At 39.6% G+C, this 16203-nt stretch overlaps 1 protein-coding gene across 1 annotated transcript in view; it reads left to right on the forward strand.

Moving 5' to 3' along the window:
- The first annotated feature begins 78 nt into the window (after window positions 1-78).
- The window catches only part of LOC129443838 (uncharacterized), a 35617-nt gene continuing 19492 nt past the window's right edge, over window positions 79-16203 (forward strand). Inside the window, exons 1-6 of the mRNA XM_073860060.1 lie at window positions 79-231; window positions 360-435; window positions 982-1444; window positions 2406-2589; window positions 4390-5668; window positions 14021-14662. Of these exons, the coding sequence (XP_073716161.1) occupies window positions 1154-1444; window positions 2406-2589; window positions 4390-5668; window positions 14021-14662 (2396 nt within the window). The 5' untranslated portion in view covers window positions 79-231; window positions 360-435; window positions 982-1153. The remainder of the gene's footprint in view (window positions 232-359; window positions 436-981; window positions 1445-2405; window positions 2590-4389; window positions 5669-14020; window positions 14663-16203) is intronic.

The raw sequence follows: 16203 nt of genomic DNA on the forward strand, positions 1-16203 counted from the left end.
ATAATGGTTAATTAAAATCTGCCGACAGGGTGACAGTTGGCCTCTTTTAAGCATAAGCCTGAAAGATAAGATGATCCGCTCTTGGTCTTGAGTGGACTGAAAAACATCGGTAGGTGGCGACATATTCACACTGGACTGGAGGCAAAGCCTCAAGAAACAAGAGAAGAAGAAGAACTCACGAGGATCGACTTGTTGTGCTCGTCATTTATCAGATTAATGTTTGTTGCTAGGGTGAGCAAAGTTTTTCAAAGTCTAGAGATTATATAAATATTTTCAGATTGAGTTACTTTTTTAGTCATGAAAGCGTTGTTGTTTACAATAATAATCCTGTTGACGTGATATTGATGATTTCATCACAGAAATCTCTCAGCTGAGGAAAGAGTTGGCGTTATTAGACAGCTGAAGTCAAGAGGAGATGAAGGACTGAAGAGAGAGGTTTGTACATGAACAAAGATATTTTTCAGTTCGAAAGTACATTTATTGTTTTTGTTTTATACTGAATAAGATCTAAGTCCTTAACATGTTGCAGCATGGGATGCTGGTGCTAATGCTGGTTTGGTGCTGGTGCTAATGCTGGTGCTAATGCTGGTTTGGTGCTGGTTTAGCTGGTGCTGATGCTGGTTTAGCTGGTGTTCACTAGCAAACGAGCACCAAAACACAACATATGCTGGTCTTGCTGGTATGCTTTTTTCAGCAGAGTTGACAGTTAATATTCATGTAGTTCATATTATTAAAAATGAATATTGTTTTGGTGTTTGCTTGTTTTGTTCGTGCTCTTGTATGGTGGCTGTTAGTTTACTATTGAGTTGTTTTCAATGAATGTTGTTTTTTTAATAGTGTTTAACAAACACTGTTCGAACAACAATGTTTTAGCTGTCTTATGGCAACCTGTCAGGCAGAATTCACTTTTACTGCCTCTACAGTGGTTTTAACAATAATGTTAGAAATCCACTCACTCTTTTTATTATTCCCATAAATCAGAAGCTGTCTTCAAACAAGCTGATTCAGATTCTCTTCAATGATGACATCAATACAGGGAGAAGCCCCGCCCACAACTGGTGACGATCTGCCTTATTATCACAGACACAGCCCTGAGTGAGAAGCACAGAGTCCATTAATTTTGTATCTTCGCTGTAGCAGCTGGAATCTTACAATGTCTGCGCCAAAGAGGAATTATAAATGTTTTGTTTTGGGTTGTACTAATGAACATCAGAGTCTCTATAGACTCCCCGAATCAGAGTCACTGAGGGCAACGTGGTTAGATTTCATTTTTGATGGAAATGTCCCAAAGAAAGTACCTAGAATGTTACACGTTTGTGCCAATCATTTTACACAAGACTGCTTCAAAAATGAGACTCAGTTCAACGCTGGATTTTCAATCAACTTGATTCTGAAAAATGAGTCAATACCAACGCTTCGTTCTCAAACAGTAAAATCAGAACAAGTAAGTATTACTTCCATCCAGATTCCTTTTCTGACTCCTAGAGCCAGATTTACTAACAGCTTGTGATGTTAAATAACGACTAGTTATTTTTGCAACTGACCTTATTGCGTATGTATTTCTAGGAGTTTCCCTTTTAGACCCAAAATTCATGGGAGGCAACTATTTAAACGATTCACACAATGCTATTTACTAATGTTTGCACGTGTGATTTTTACTGTTTTTTGCACCATTAACGCAGAAAAAAACATGTCTTAAATTAAAAATTGAAATTAAAAACTTGAAATTGCTGCAATTTTAGCTGATAGAAGAGGCATCAGAGAGTGTGTGGCACAAGGCAGAGGATTTTTTAACATGTAACAGTTTATTTGGAATGCCAAAGGAACATATTATTCAAAAATATTCTTTGCCAAGCTCTTTTTTTAGCTTGAGGAAATAAAAGAGGAGTCACTAGGAGAAGTCACACAATACTAAGTGTTACTTATTGTTAACCTTCACTTTTCAGTGTACTATGGATTCCTTAGCTGTGATGTCCATGGTGCTGAACTCAAGTGCATCACACGTTAGTAGATCACACGCAACTCTTCAGCTCTGCTTATTTGCAACCCTTAACTTATTTGCGCTGGTCTTAGTAGATTGCGTTGGTCATTTTGGAAATCAGCTGTTGCGCCTGTGTTAATTTGTGCCTTTTTAGTAAAGAACTTGCAGATATTACCACTCCCATCTGCGCTTTTTGGAATTGCGTTCTCACACAAATTTGCCCTATTATATAGATCTGGGCATGTATTCTTAAAGTCTGACATGCATTACATTTAACCAATCAAAGAGGCAGTCCCTTCAGATGGAAACAATGCCTTCAGATTACAATATAAACATATCAAAGAAAGGTTACAGTCAGGCAAAAAAAGGGCAGCTGTATATGCATCCCAGATTATATCTCTGTTTGTTTTCATGTTATTTTCAGGATGGATCTGGTGCCTCTGTGTGTGGATTTAGTGATCAAACATCTACGGATCTTCTGGTTTCTGCCTGTAATGGAGAAGAAAAGATGACATCAGTAAATCTGCTGGACTGTGGGATGGAGCTGAAACAAGAAATCAAAGAAGAAGAAGAAGAACAGACAGATAAAGCAGATTTTATTTATTCAGGTACATTTTTGCTTTAATATTTACCTATTTAGTGTTGTCAGAGTTACATCATTTCAGTAGTTGGTACTCTGTACCGATACCAGTAATTTTTACAGTTATCTGAACCAATTTTGGTACTAAAGCAAACCACAAAAACATGCTAATTAAACAACACACTATTTTATTAATGAAGTTAAAAGTCAGTAAATGGATTCTTCCTAACTCCAAACTGGGACAAAAAGGAAAAGATGCAACCAAATCAAAGCTTGGGTCTTAAGAGGTTAAATGGTAAATGGACTGCATTTATATAGCAAGAGCTGCATTCTACTTAAGCAATATCGCTCGAGTAGAAGTGTGATATAGCTCGTGATGAGAGAGAGCAATATCACACATGTCTCCGAGAGCAATGTTGCTTTTATACAACGGTTCAATGACACACGTTTGAAAAAAAAGAAAACTAGAAAACAACAAAAGATTTATTTAAAAGCCTCTTTGTTGGGGAACTTGTTTCTTCCACCACGGATTTCAAGGCCAGAATGACAGGGAAACCTTTCGGCTTTTTTGAAATGTCATAATAAATCAATATGGTAAATGGACTGCATTTATATAGCGCTTTCATAGACCAATGGCCATCCAAAGCGCTTTACATGTTGCCTCACATTCACCCATTCACGCACACATTCATACACCGACGGCGGTGTCTGCCATGCAAGGCGCCATCCAGCTCGTCGGGAGCAGCTGGGGTTAGGTGTCTTGCTCAAGGACACCTCGACACTTGGTCAGGTGGAGCCGGGGATTGAACCACCAACCTTCCGATTTGTAGACAACCTACATGAACCACTCGACCACTGCCGCCCCGGAATAGCTGTTTCTTAATATTACCGTTTCTTGGTCACAAAGTGTAGTTTTAAGAATAGTTCAGTTGAGAATATGTATGTATAATATTCAAATCTGCAGTCGATTAGTAAAGATAGCGCCTATTTGAGCGTTTGCCTACAAAGATTCGGACATGAGTACCAGACACATCAGCGGACTGCAGTGTTCCCTCACCCCGCAGATCACTGGCCTATGCATCTGTTGTTGTGTTATTGTTTTGGTGCGAGGTAAAAGTTAATAAAACTATATTTATATACTACTGCTTTTCCATTTAATCTAAGCGCGGTATGAGCACTCACTTTATTATTGGACTTTGTTCTTGTCAGTACTACATAAAACAGAGATGTTTTGTGTGCAGCTTATAAATATCAGCAGTGATATCTCACAATGTGTTTTAATAGTCACGTCACACGGAAATAAATTAGTATCCTTACCTGCAGTTCCACTGTGTTTTCTCATCCTTTTAATAGGAGGAGAGAGATCGCTCCAGAGAAAATGATTGTTTTCATTGCTTTATATCCACACGATGTGACATTATTTCACTTAAGTTTACATCCAAGAGCACTGATCTTCGAAGGGGTAATCACTTTCGATTCACGAATTAGGATTCACAGACAGATTCACGAGCTAGGGAACTTAATGAGACACACAGAATGTTTAAAAACAACGCTTGCGTGCAGCTTTTTCAGTCAGAGATGAGCGAATGGCTTCGTGTTTAAAGAAGCCCCACTCACTAATACTAAAATGACCAGTAGGTGGCGGAATGATACAAACGGTGAAGCGGTTACTGTTATGCTATCAGTACAATATTGCATACCTGAGAAGGGCTCTTAGCCAATTAGATTCGAGAACCAGAAAGAACTGTTGTATAATGTAGTTTTAAAAGGGCTCTGTGATATGTTTTTACTGTCATATTGATCGTAATGATTTTTCTGTTCATTTTAGACCTGAAGGTGAAGTTGGAAAGTTTTCAGTCAAATAACATTGAGGAGAAACCTCATCATATCATACCTGGAGAAGAATCACTGAGCTGCTTGAAGACTGAGAAGATTTTGTCAGACAACGATTCTTGTACGTGCTCTCGTTGTGGAAAAATATTCAGCTGTCAGTCCGACCTTAATGCACACATGCAAATTCACATGGAAATAAAGCCTTACAGCTGTGACAAGTGTGGACAGAGCTTTACTCAAATGTCCCACCTTACTGAGCACTGTAAAATTCACACTGCAAAAAAGCCTTACAGTTGTGACCAGTGTGGACAGACCTTCACTTATAATTCCCACCTTAATGTGCACAGAAGGGTTCACACTGGAGAAAAGCCTTACACATGTGATGAATGTGGAAAGACCTTCACTTATAATTCAAGCCTCATAATGCACAAGAGAATTCACACTGGAGAAAAGCCTTACAGTTGTGACCTGTGTGAACAGACCTTTACTCATAAGTCGAAGCTTCATGTGCACAGGAGAATTCACACTGGCGAAAATCCTTACAGTTGTGATCAGTGTGGACAAACTTTCACTCGTAAGTCCAGCCTTGATGTGCATATGAGAATTCACACTGGAGAAAAGCCATACAGTTGTGAACATTGTGGAAAGAGCTTCACTCAAATTTCCTACCTTACTGTGCACAGGAGAATTCACACTGGAGAAAAACCTTACAGTTGTGACCAGTGTGAACGGACCTTCACTCATATTTCCCACCTTAATGTGCACAAGAGAATTCACACTGGAGAAAAACCTTACAGTTGTGACCAGTGTGAACGGACCTTCACTCATAATTCCCACCTTACTGCACACAAGAGAGTTCACACTGGAGAAAAGCCTTACAGTTGTGACCAGTGTCAAAAGAGCTTCAGTTGTAAGTCCAGTCTTGATATGCACAGGAGAATTCACACAGGAGAAAAGCCTCACAGTTGTGACCAGTGTGAACGGACCTTTATTTGTAAGTCCCAACTTACTGTGCACAGAAGAATTCACACTGGAGAAAAGCCTTACAGTTGTGACCAGTGTGAACAGACCTTCACTCATAAGTCCCATCTTACTGTGCACAGAAGAATTCACACTGGAGAAAAGCCTTACAGATGTGACCAGTGTGGACAAACCTTTACACGTAAGCCCAGCCTTGATGTGCACAGGAGAATTCACACAGGAGAAAGTCCTTACAGATGTGACCAGTGTGGAAAGAGCTTCACTCGTATATCCAACCTTAGTTTGCACAAGAGAATTCACACTGAAGAACATTTACACATTACACAAGCAGTGGGCAACTATTACTGCAGCAATTGAACCGGCAACTCTAGGTTACAAGACCGACACACTAACCATTAGGCCACGACTGCCTCCTACAACAGTGACACCTAGTGGTCGCTTGCATGTGATTGATCTGAAACAAACTTGACAATGATTCAGACAACGTTGACAAATTATAATTATATCATATGAGGTGTTCAACTCTCCACCTTCTAGCAGAGTTTGCTTCAGCCCACATAAAGCACATCTGAACAAGTTAATCACAAGGAATCTTGAGGAATAGGTGTGTTCAACTTTATGGTGCACTGGGCAGACCGATCGACATTTGATATCAAAGTACAGCAAGCGATTAAAAAGTATACAGAGCAATCTGTGCTTGAACCACTCTCACTCTACTTTGATTTCATACGCCTATCAGTCTGGATTATTGGCTAAGCGCTGAAGTCTGGAAACCAGGAAACCACCCCATAAAGTTATATAGCAGTTAGAAAAACCTAATGAGCTAAGAGTCAGGTGCAACTAAAACAAACACTGATCACCATAATGGCGACTTTACATGAAACAGCCAACATAAACTCTACAAGATGTAAAATGCAAATTTAGGTTTAAAACAGAGAAGATGATGCTGAGGATAAAGTTACAGACTGCTTTTAACTCTGAATCAGTGTCACGTTTTAACACTCTAAGATTGGGACGATATGTACACCAAGCAATGTTCATTTAACTCTAGGGATTTTGCTGTTTATTATTGTTTACCCAAATGGTTCTGTAAGGCCAATTTCCTGAATAAAGATAGCATGACTAACACTTGGTGTTAGTTTAAGTGTACTTAGAAGTGTGGAGGCTAACGATATCCGTTTAGAGTAACATGTGAATGTAATCTGATCACTCTAAATAGGGTCAGCTTCAACCTCTGATTATTTCAATATTATTCTAAATGTAAATAGGAAACTATGGCATGATTATACAAAGCAATTGTCAGAAATTGAGTTTGTTCTGTTAATAGTGTTCATGACCTCTGGTTAGAAATAATTATTATAATAATTAAATGTCACCTTTAAGGGGACTAAATAAGTATGTTTTGTCTAATTTGTATTATAAACAATGAGATTTTTATATTTTGGAGTCTGATAATACTACCTAAATTACGTAACGCCAAAACATCTGCACGTGCTGGAAAAGACCGAAAGGTTTCCGCCATTTGGGCCAACGGATGGATGGGTGATATATCTTTCCCCTTACAGTCCATACAATAAGTCCCTTAGGTCACTTTCTCGTAGGTTTTCTGTGGGTGTCATTGTTTTTTCAGAAATCAAAGTATCATGGGTTCTCCATGGGGTGCCATTGTATTGTTTGTGTACCATGTCTGCTCACATAGGCAGTACCTTGGGTTAAGAATGTAGAAGGTTGACACAACAACATGGCTCCTGAAGAACCATGCTACACCACAACCTTCATTAAAACTCTTTTCCACACAAGCACTTGGTCCTGGTTACTTATTTTACGTATTAGATGAATTCATCTGCCTGGCATAAATACTTATACGCTTGTATGAGGGATAGGTGCACTAACATCTGACTGCATCAGTAGCTTTACAACCCTACTTTGATTGCAATGTCTGGATAAAGAGAGGTCGGGCAGCTGCTTGAAGATCACCGCCTAGTATCTAAATATAGTATATCCTCTATAGAATCAGTAATGTCTGGCTGTCTCTCAAGGGTCTTTTTCCCCCTAGGGAGTCAGCTGACATTGGCTTAACTTAGAACTCCCTTTTATACATTACATTATTACTATGCTCGCTAGTACAGTTTAATCTTAGCCGCTGTACTATGCAACTTTGGCTGTCCAGCGATTTTTCTGTTTTTTTTTTATTAATGTAAAGTATATAGCGCTTTTCTGCAGCACTCAAAACACTTTACATATGAATGGGGGAATCTCCTCAACCACCACCAATGTGCAACATCCACCTGGATGATGCAACAGCAGCCATATTGCGCCAGAACGCCCACCACACACCAGCTTATTAGTGGAGAGGAGATAGGGTGATATAGCCAATTAGCAGATATGGGGATGATTAGTAGGCCAGTGGGGAAGTTTGGCCAGGATGCCAGGGTACACCCCTACTCTTTTTCGAATGACAGCCTGGGATTTTTACTGACCACAGAGAGTCAGGACCTCGATTTAACGTCTCATCTGAAGGTCAGTGCTTTTTGACAGTATAGTGTCCCCATCACTATGCTGGGGTGTTAGGACCCACACAGACCACAGGGTGAGCACCCCCTACTGGTCTCACTAACACCTTTACCCGCAGCAACCTGGCTTTCCCAGGTGGTCTCCCATACAAGTACTGACCAGGCTCAACACTGCTTAGCGTCAGTGGGCAAGCTGTCTTGGGCTACAGGCTGATATGGCTGCTGTGGAATATGAAACAATGTTTTTACATCGATCCAGTATGTGCAACATTGGTCTGTAACTTCAAATTATTTAAACATAATTGTTTAAATGTGTTTGTACCATATTCAGTTTCTTGATCTGTGATTTATAGAATATAGGATTTGTGTAGCTACACTAAAGGATTCATGAATGTGTAACTGGTGTTGGAGGAAAATAAAAAATCTACAAGTTTGCAAATCTTAAAACATTTGACTTCAAATGTACTGATACACATATGGCTAATCATACACATATACACACATGTCTAATCTCTATCACTTCAAATTCCACTGTCCTGGGCGCCCAGTTTTATTGCATCACAAATAAAAAAAAAAACAATGGTTACCTGCATACATTTTTTTGAAAGCAACTGCAGGACTGCAAAAATAATAATAATTGTTCAAATACGATGCAGATTCATCTCGCCGATGTTTATGTATTGTAGCCCAGTGGTTCTCAAACTGGGGGCCTTGAGATGCTGCCAGGGGGGCCCCAGTTTTATGACATTTTGTAAAATGCATTCATTTATCATGAATTCTGTAATTAAACCTAAAAAAACATAAGGCTACTAACCAACAGCACTACTTTGTATAACTTAATATGTTTTGTTTAATTAAAATTTTACATTTTAAAACAGTTTTTTGTCATACATTTTCTTTGGGGGACCGCAAAGGAATGCACCGTACACAAGGGGGGGCGCACACGGAAAAAGTTTGAGAACCACTGTTGTAGCCTATATATTTTAATATTATTGCAAAAAAGACACAAATACGACATAAAAACATTCACGTTATGAGCTTAATGCGCATGGAAACTCAAACATTATAACGGTCAATTAAAATCTAGCGACAGTGGGACGGTTGAGATTTTTTAACCATATTGCTGAATTTTGGATAGAATTTATAAAAGATAGGATTATCCGCTATGGGTCTTGAAGTGAGAATGACTAAAAAACATCGGTAGGTGGCGACATATTCACACTGGAGGAAACGCGTCAAGAAACAAGAGAAGAAGATCAAATGAGAAAAAGCACAGTGTTGTGTTTGTCCTCTTCATCATTTAGCTGATTAATGTTTGTTATCTCTCTCAGGTAAGCAAAGTTTTCTTATTGCTACTACGCTTTAAAATATTTAGGTGATATAAATGTTCTCAGACTGAGTTACTTCTGTTACGAAAATTAACCATCGTCTTTTGGTAGAGTGTAGTAACCATCGTTTTTGTTGTATTGATTAGTGTTAGCAAAGCAAAACCATGATTTCACTACAGTAAACATGTTTTTACTGTAGTAAAACTATGGTTTATTTTAGCAATGCCACACAAATCAGCTGTTGTGTATAAACCATCATGTTTATAAACATGATGTTTGTGTGTTGAGATTGATGTCGAGATGAGATGGATGTGATGTGCTGTAAATGTTGAACACAAATATGTAAATGTATTATTCATTATTTCTGTTCATGTTGATTAGAGCTAACATATGTTGCTAACAAAGATTATTTTGTTGACTTGACCTTAAAGGGATAGTTCACCTAAAAACGAAAGTTATATCAGAATTTACTCACTCTCATGTTGTTACATAGTCTGGTCCAACCAGACTCTCGTACATTCATTTCATTTGTACAGAGAGTCTGGCCACGCTCCATTGCAAAGCGTTACTTCCGTTAAGAAGGGTCCTCTCTGTTGAAGTTTAAAACTATTGGATCTGCCCAGAGTCACTCTGAATCTGCCATAACCAATCGCTAACGTTTGGTTGTGACGTATATAATCATGCACCGAAACGGGCCGGAAACAACAAGTAAGAATAATCAGACAAACAAAACTTAGCAAACCTGGTTCTTGCTCCGGCTTTAACTTCTGTATATTCGGCAGTTTTGCAACAACGGACCGAATAGTTTTTCTCACGTCTTTCTCCGCTGCCATTACTGAACTACAACTCAAACTGATGTACGACCTCAACTTCATTGTTCTTAGCCACACCCCTCTGTTTGCTGATTGGACCTGCAGATTTTTGCAGGAGAAAACGAAACTCTACAGAGCAGTCCCAGACGTAGTACTGAAGCGAAATTAAAATTAAGCGGAAGCACGTAGGAGGGCGGAGCCAGGCTAGTTGTTACAAGCCTGTATAAATTTCTTTGTTCTGATGAACACAAAGGAAGATATTTCGTGGAATGTTTGTAACCAAACCGTTTATGAGCCCTATTCACTTCCGTAGTATTATTTTTTCCTAATATGGAAGTGAATGGGGCTCATGATGATGCATAATACACACCTAAGTCTTGATTTGTTCGTGAAAACATCTGTACACAAATTTCGCCCACAAATCTGTGGAAACTAATGTTTAGTGAAACTAATTGTTTTCTGTGTTTATTGGTTTTTTTATGCTGTTGTGATGGTGTCTGAGAGTTTACTTTTGAGTTGTTTTTTACTAAATGATGTTTGTTGATTGTCATTATGATTTAAATTTTTGTGATCAACAAAAATTATTGGATGTTTCCGTTGTCTTACGGAGACATGTTTGGCAAAATTTACTTTGTGTCTACAGTGTGTTTAAACAACCAACCTATAATGTTAGATATCCACTCACCCTTTATTATTATTTTTGCCATAAATCAGAAGCTGAGTTTTCAAACAAGCTGATTCAGATTCTCTTCAATGATGACATCAATATAAAGAGAAGCTCCACCCACAACTGCTGACGATCTGCATTATTATCACTGAGTCCATCATTTTTGTATCTTCGCTGTAGCAGCTGGAGTCTTACAATGTCTGCATCAAAGAGGAATTACAAATGTTTTGTTTTGGGATGTACTAATGAACATCAGAGTCTCCATAGACTGCCACAATCTGAGTCACTGAGGACATTGTGGTTAGATTTCATTTTTTATGGAAATGTCCCAAAGAAAGTACCTAGAATGTTACACGTTTGTGCCAATCATTTTACACCAGACTGCTTCAAAAACGAGAGACAGTTCAACGCTGGATTTTCAACCAGCTTGATTCTGAATAATGAGTCAATACCAACGCTTCGTTCTCAAACCTTAAAATCAGAACAAGTAAGTATTACACTTCATATGTTATAAATCTTTCCAGATTCCCTTTCTTCATGACTCTTAGTGTCCATAAAGTTGGATTTGACTCCAGGGGCCTCTTTTATAAAGCGTGCGTGCGCACAGATTTGATCGTAAAGTGTGCGTATGCAAAAATCCAGTGCAACATTCACATTTATAAAACTGTATTTGACGTGGAAAAGTGCTTAGCGCCACGTCAGGGTCTGAGCAGAAGTATGCACTTTTGCTTGTCCAAATTCTGCATATTTTTGAAAATATAAGCCATTCTTGCTGCTCAAAAAGGATTTGAACATTGACGCTAAACACAGGTGCTAATTGTCATTAACATTAATTGGGCATTGTTTAAGGCGGAGATCTAAAAACTGCTCCGCTGCACACAAGTTCAAGATCATTTGCGGCTTATAGATTTCACATCTGAAATAAAGGGATACAATGGTGGCCATTCGTGCCATTTCCGCCGGACACGTCCCGAACATGTTTTCGGGTTCGTTCTCCGGAAGTCGCATTGGTCGACCGCATACATCATAAAGGTTTAATATTTCGGGTTTCATTTCAGAAAAGCAACCATTACATTTCAAGGTAAGAATGAAACTACAGTGATTGTATGTCTTAAAAGAAATACATCTTGATTTTCTAATGTATTTTAACTGAAATGTGAGAACCTCGATGACTTGTGCGGTCGAGCAACGACACTTTCGCAGAATGCACCCGAAAACATGTTCGGGACGTGTCCGGCGGAACTGGCACGAATGGCCACCCTAAGGGGTACACACGTTTTATGTGCGTACGTTCATTCTATGAATCACACAAACGCATTTTTTGAGATGATTGTAAGATCAAATTTAGGATGTTTTCTATGCAGAATTTTATAAATGAGGCCCGTGGAGTAGAAACTACTCTTGTCGACTGCAGTTTTTTTGATGATGTCATTGGCTCAGTTATAGTTGTAATTATCGCAAAGCAGCGAAGTAAATAAAAAAATCATGTTTAAGATAAGGGACATACCTCCACTCTCTCCTACACTTTTATGTCTGATCCAGAATACTGTTAAAGTCAGAAAATGAACGACACCTCTTTGTTTCTTGGGTGCGCACCAAAAGGTGCTTGTGTGAAACCCCTCTTACTGGTCGAACACTCTACATATATTGTTAATGTTTTTCTTCATATATTCATGTTGTTTTCAGGATGTATCTGGTGTCTCTGTCAGTGGCTTCACTGATCAAACATCTACAGAGCTTCTGATTTCTGTCTGTAATGGAGAAGAAAAGACATCAGTAAATCTGCTGGACTGTGGGATGGAGCTGAAACAAGAAATCAAAGAAGAACAGACAGATGAAGGGCATTTGATTCATTCAGGTATCTATGTGTCTTGCCTTAATATTTACCTATTTAGTGTTGTCACAGTACCAAAATTTTTGTAGGCTGTACTTGGTACAGATACCAGCAGTGGCAGCTTTTTTAAGCAGGAAAGAGAAAAAAATCTAAACGCTATTTTGACAGAGTGCACTTAAAACGTGTCTAAATGTAATTCCTAGTCATGTCCAGTTGGTGGGAGTGTGTTGTTCTAATGCTGAGTTTATACCAACCGCGTTTCATGCGTCAAAAAATATCATCTACTGCGCCTAGTTTGCCGCTTAAACAGTTTGAATGCAATCGTGCATGTAGAGCGAAGTAGACGCGCGGAAAAAGCAAGCATTTGAGGCGCATCAGAGGCAAACTTCACTTCTTCTGGGAGGGGCAAGTGCTATGCGGTTGTCTGTTTGCAAGATGACTGATGTTGATTGTTCATTTATCGAGAGAGTTACCAGTTTGTATTTGGTTACTTTACTATAGGGGGAAAAATAAATGAAGTGGGTCAATAAACGTCACGTTACTCAAAAGTGAAGTGTATATTTACCAGGTTGCCCAATGTCCTCATTTACACTCTTCCAAGCAAGGTCCTTTTTATTCCTGTCTCCTCTATAGAAATTAGAACTTGTGTTGTATAGCTCCAGGTGACTGCTTACGGACAATATCAAGTGTTGGTTGAATGAGTGACTCCGGGCGGGGCTGCTACTACAGCAGCAAGCAGGCTCCTGATTGGTTAACGCGGCACGAAATTCTGCCAAAGTCAAATTTTTCAACTCGGAAATCAGCCGCAAATTCGCATGAACCGCAAAATGCACAAAAAGTACCATTCGCGCATACCGTGCACAATGCTCAATTCGTGCGAGCTAGACTTAACATTGAAATCACTCGCGCTTCACGCCTCTACCGCGGTTGGTGTAAACGCAGCATAATGCCGCACTGGTTTCTAAACTCTAGGGTGATATTTTTATGTTATACACTGATAGGTCTGTGCATCGCTGCAGAAGTTAAATACTACAGTAATGTAGGAGTGTGAGATCATTCTCCAGAACAGAAGTAAAACTGCAACAAGACGTTGTCTGTCTGGGGTAAAGACACAAAATCTAATGACTGCTACTTTAGCTTATTCACCATATCCCCCACAATGCGTTTAAATATGAAACTTGGAATCCACACGTCAAAAGCGGCAGAATATGCATTCTTGTTGAGCAACTAATGTAGTTTCAGAAGTTCTCTGTGATATTTTTGAATGTCATATTAATCGTAATGATTTTCTCTGTTAATTTTAGACCTGATGATGGTGAAGTTGGAAAGTTTTCAATCAAATAACCTAGAGGAGAAATCTCATCATTTTAAACCTGGAGAAGAATCTCTGAGCTGCGTAAAGACTGAGATTTTGTCAGACAACGATGCTTGTACGTGCTCTCTGTGTGGTAAAATCTTCAATGGTCAGTCTGACCTTAATGGGCACATGCAAATTCACACTGGAGAAAAGCCAAACAGATGCGATGAATGTGGAAAGAGCTTCACTTATAAGTCCAGGCTTGTGACACACAAGAGAATTCACACTGGAGAAAGGCCTTACGGTTGTGACCAGTGTGGACAGACCTTCACTTGTAAGTACAGCCTTGATGTTCACATGAGAATTCACACTGGAGAAAAACCTTTCATGTGTGATAAATGTGGAAAGAGCTTTACTTATAAGTCCCACCTTACTTCGCACATGAGAATTCACACTGGAGGAAAGCCTTACAGTTGTGACCAGTGTGGAAAGAGATTCCTTTCTAAGTACAAGCTTGATACTCACAGGATAATTCATACTCAATTAAAGAATTACAGTTGCGACCAGTGTGGACAGACCTTCACTAATATGTCCCACTTTACTGTGCACAGGAGAATTCACACTGGAAAAAAGCCGTACAGTTGTGACCAGTGTGAACAGACATTCGCTCAACAGTCCAGGCTTGATGAGCACATCAGAATTCACACTGGAGAAAGGCCTTACAAATGTGACCAGTGTGAACAGGTCTTCAATTATAAGTCCAATCTTACTGTGCACAGGAGAATCCACACTGAAGAAAGTCCTCACAGATGTGACCATTGTGGAGAGAGCTTCACGCAAAAGTCCAGCCTTAGTTTGCACCAGAGGATTCACACTGCAGAACACGCACACACCCGGAGCAGTCAACAGCTATCACTGCAGCGCCCAGGGAGCATTGGGGGACAAGTGCCTTGATCAAAGCCTCGAACCAACAACTCTCTGGTTACAAGCCCAGCGTTCTAACCATTAGGCCACAACTGCCTCCTACACCAGTCTTCACAGTGGCACCAAGTGGTCGCTTGCATATTGACAATAGGTGTGCTTGAGTTCATGCGGTGCTGCACAGACCGATCAGCGAGGTTTGCAGTTTGCAATCAAGGGAGGAGTTGAAGACGGTGCCATCAGGTCTGACACCTGCTGCTTGCTGTAGTGACGTGTGCGCTGTACTGCCCAGATAAAACTCACCTGACCAAGTTAATCACATTCTTCAGGCATCGGTTTGTTCGACTTTATGCGGCAGTGGGCAGACCGATCAGCGTTTGATATCAAAGCACAGTGAGCAATTTGAAAGTATACAGTGCAGTCTGCGCTCGGACCTAGAACTAAACTCTGCAAGAAAGTGGACCTCGTGGGCTGGAGTTGGGAACCTTAGACCTACATATTGTTTTTGTCCAACAAGGAAGTGTGGGGAGGTCTTCCTGGGTGAAGTCTTCCTGTCTTCATAGTTGTCACAGCAATGTAAAGATCAGTCAAGTAGTGGTTTAATGTTTAGCTTATTTTTGAGACAAAAGAAAGAAGGAATGTCTAAATTGAGGTTTTCATAAAAGGAAGAACATTAATAAAGCTGCGTTCGGCAACTTTGGAGGATTGGGATGATTTCGAATGTTTACAATTTTTATGCCACTTCCACACTACTCCTTTCGAGCTCGTCCTTGTCAGTCCGTGTGCATGAGTATTTTGTGAATGTATCCTTAGCAAGCATACTTGGATTACTTACATAACACCCAGAAATACAATCAATGGTTGATAAAGCACAATTACCTGTCGACAAGAAATGTGGCAAGCTCTGCATCCAGCTTGAACCCTTTAAAATCTCGTAGATTCCTCCAAATTTCAAATGCCAGTCTGATATGAATCCTAGTTTTATTACGAGCACGGCCGCTTTCTATCTTTGTTTTCTTCCTTAAACCGAGGAATCGGAAGTTTGTTAGTGAATGTTCTCTCCACCATCACACTGCGTTGAATCCAATTCACCTTTGAACTTCAGGCAGATGCATGCGATATTGTAGGAGGGTGGGGGGTGGATTTGTGGCGCGTGCAGGAACTGTGATTGATTTTTTTTTAACGGTCTATTTTATGTTGTTCTATCGGAACATAGTGTCAGTTTCGGTAAATATGATCAAAAATATCTTGCCGACCGCAGCTTTAAGAGTGACCACTCAACGATCTTCCTTCTGCTAAAAACATCTGTTTGGACAAGAAGTCAAGTCTTAATCAAGTATTATTACCGTCTTAAAGGGGACATATTATGAGATTTCTTTTAAGATGAAAACTAAGTCTAAAATAGGTCGGAGCAAAAGTGTGCCGTTTTGGGTGTGTCATTTAAAATGCAAATGAG

Source organism: Misgurnus anguillicaudatus, chromosome 3 (assembly GCF_027580225.2).
Source record: "Misgurnus anguillicaudatus chromosome 3, ASM2758022v2, whole genome shotgun sequence".
Lineage (NCBI taxonomy): Eukaryota > Metazoa > Chordata > Actinopteri > Cypriniformes > Cobitidae > Misgurnus > Misgurnus anguillicaudatus.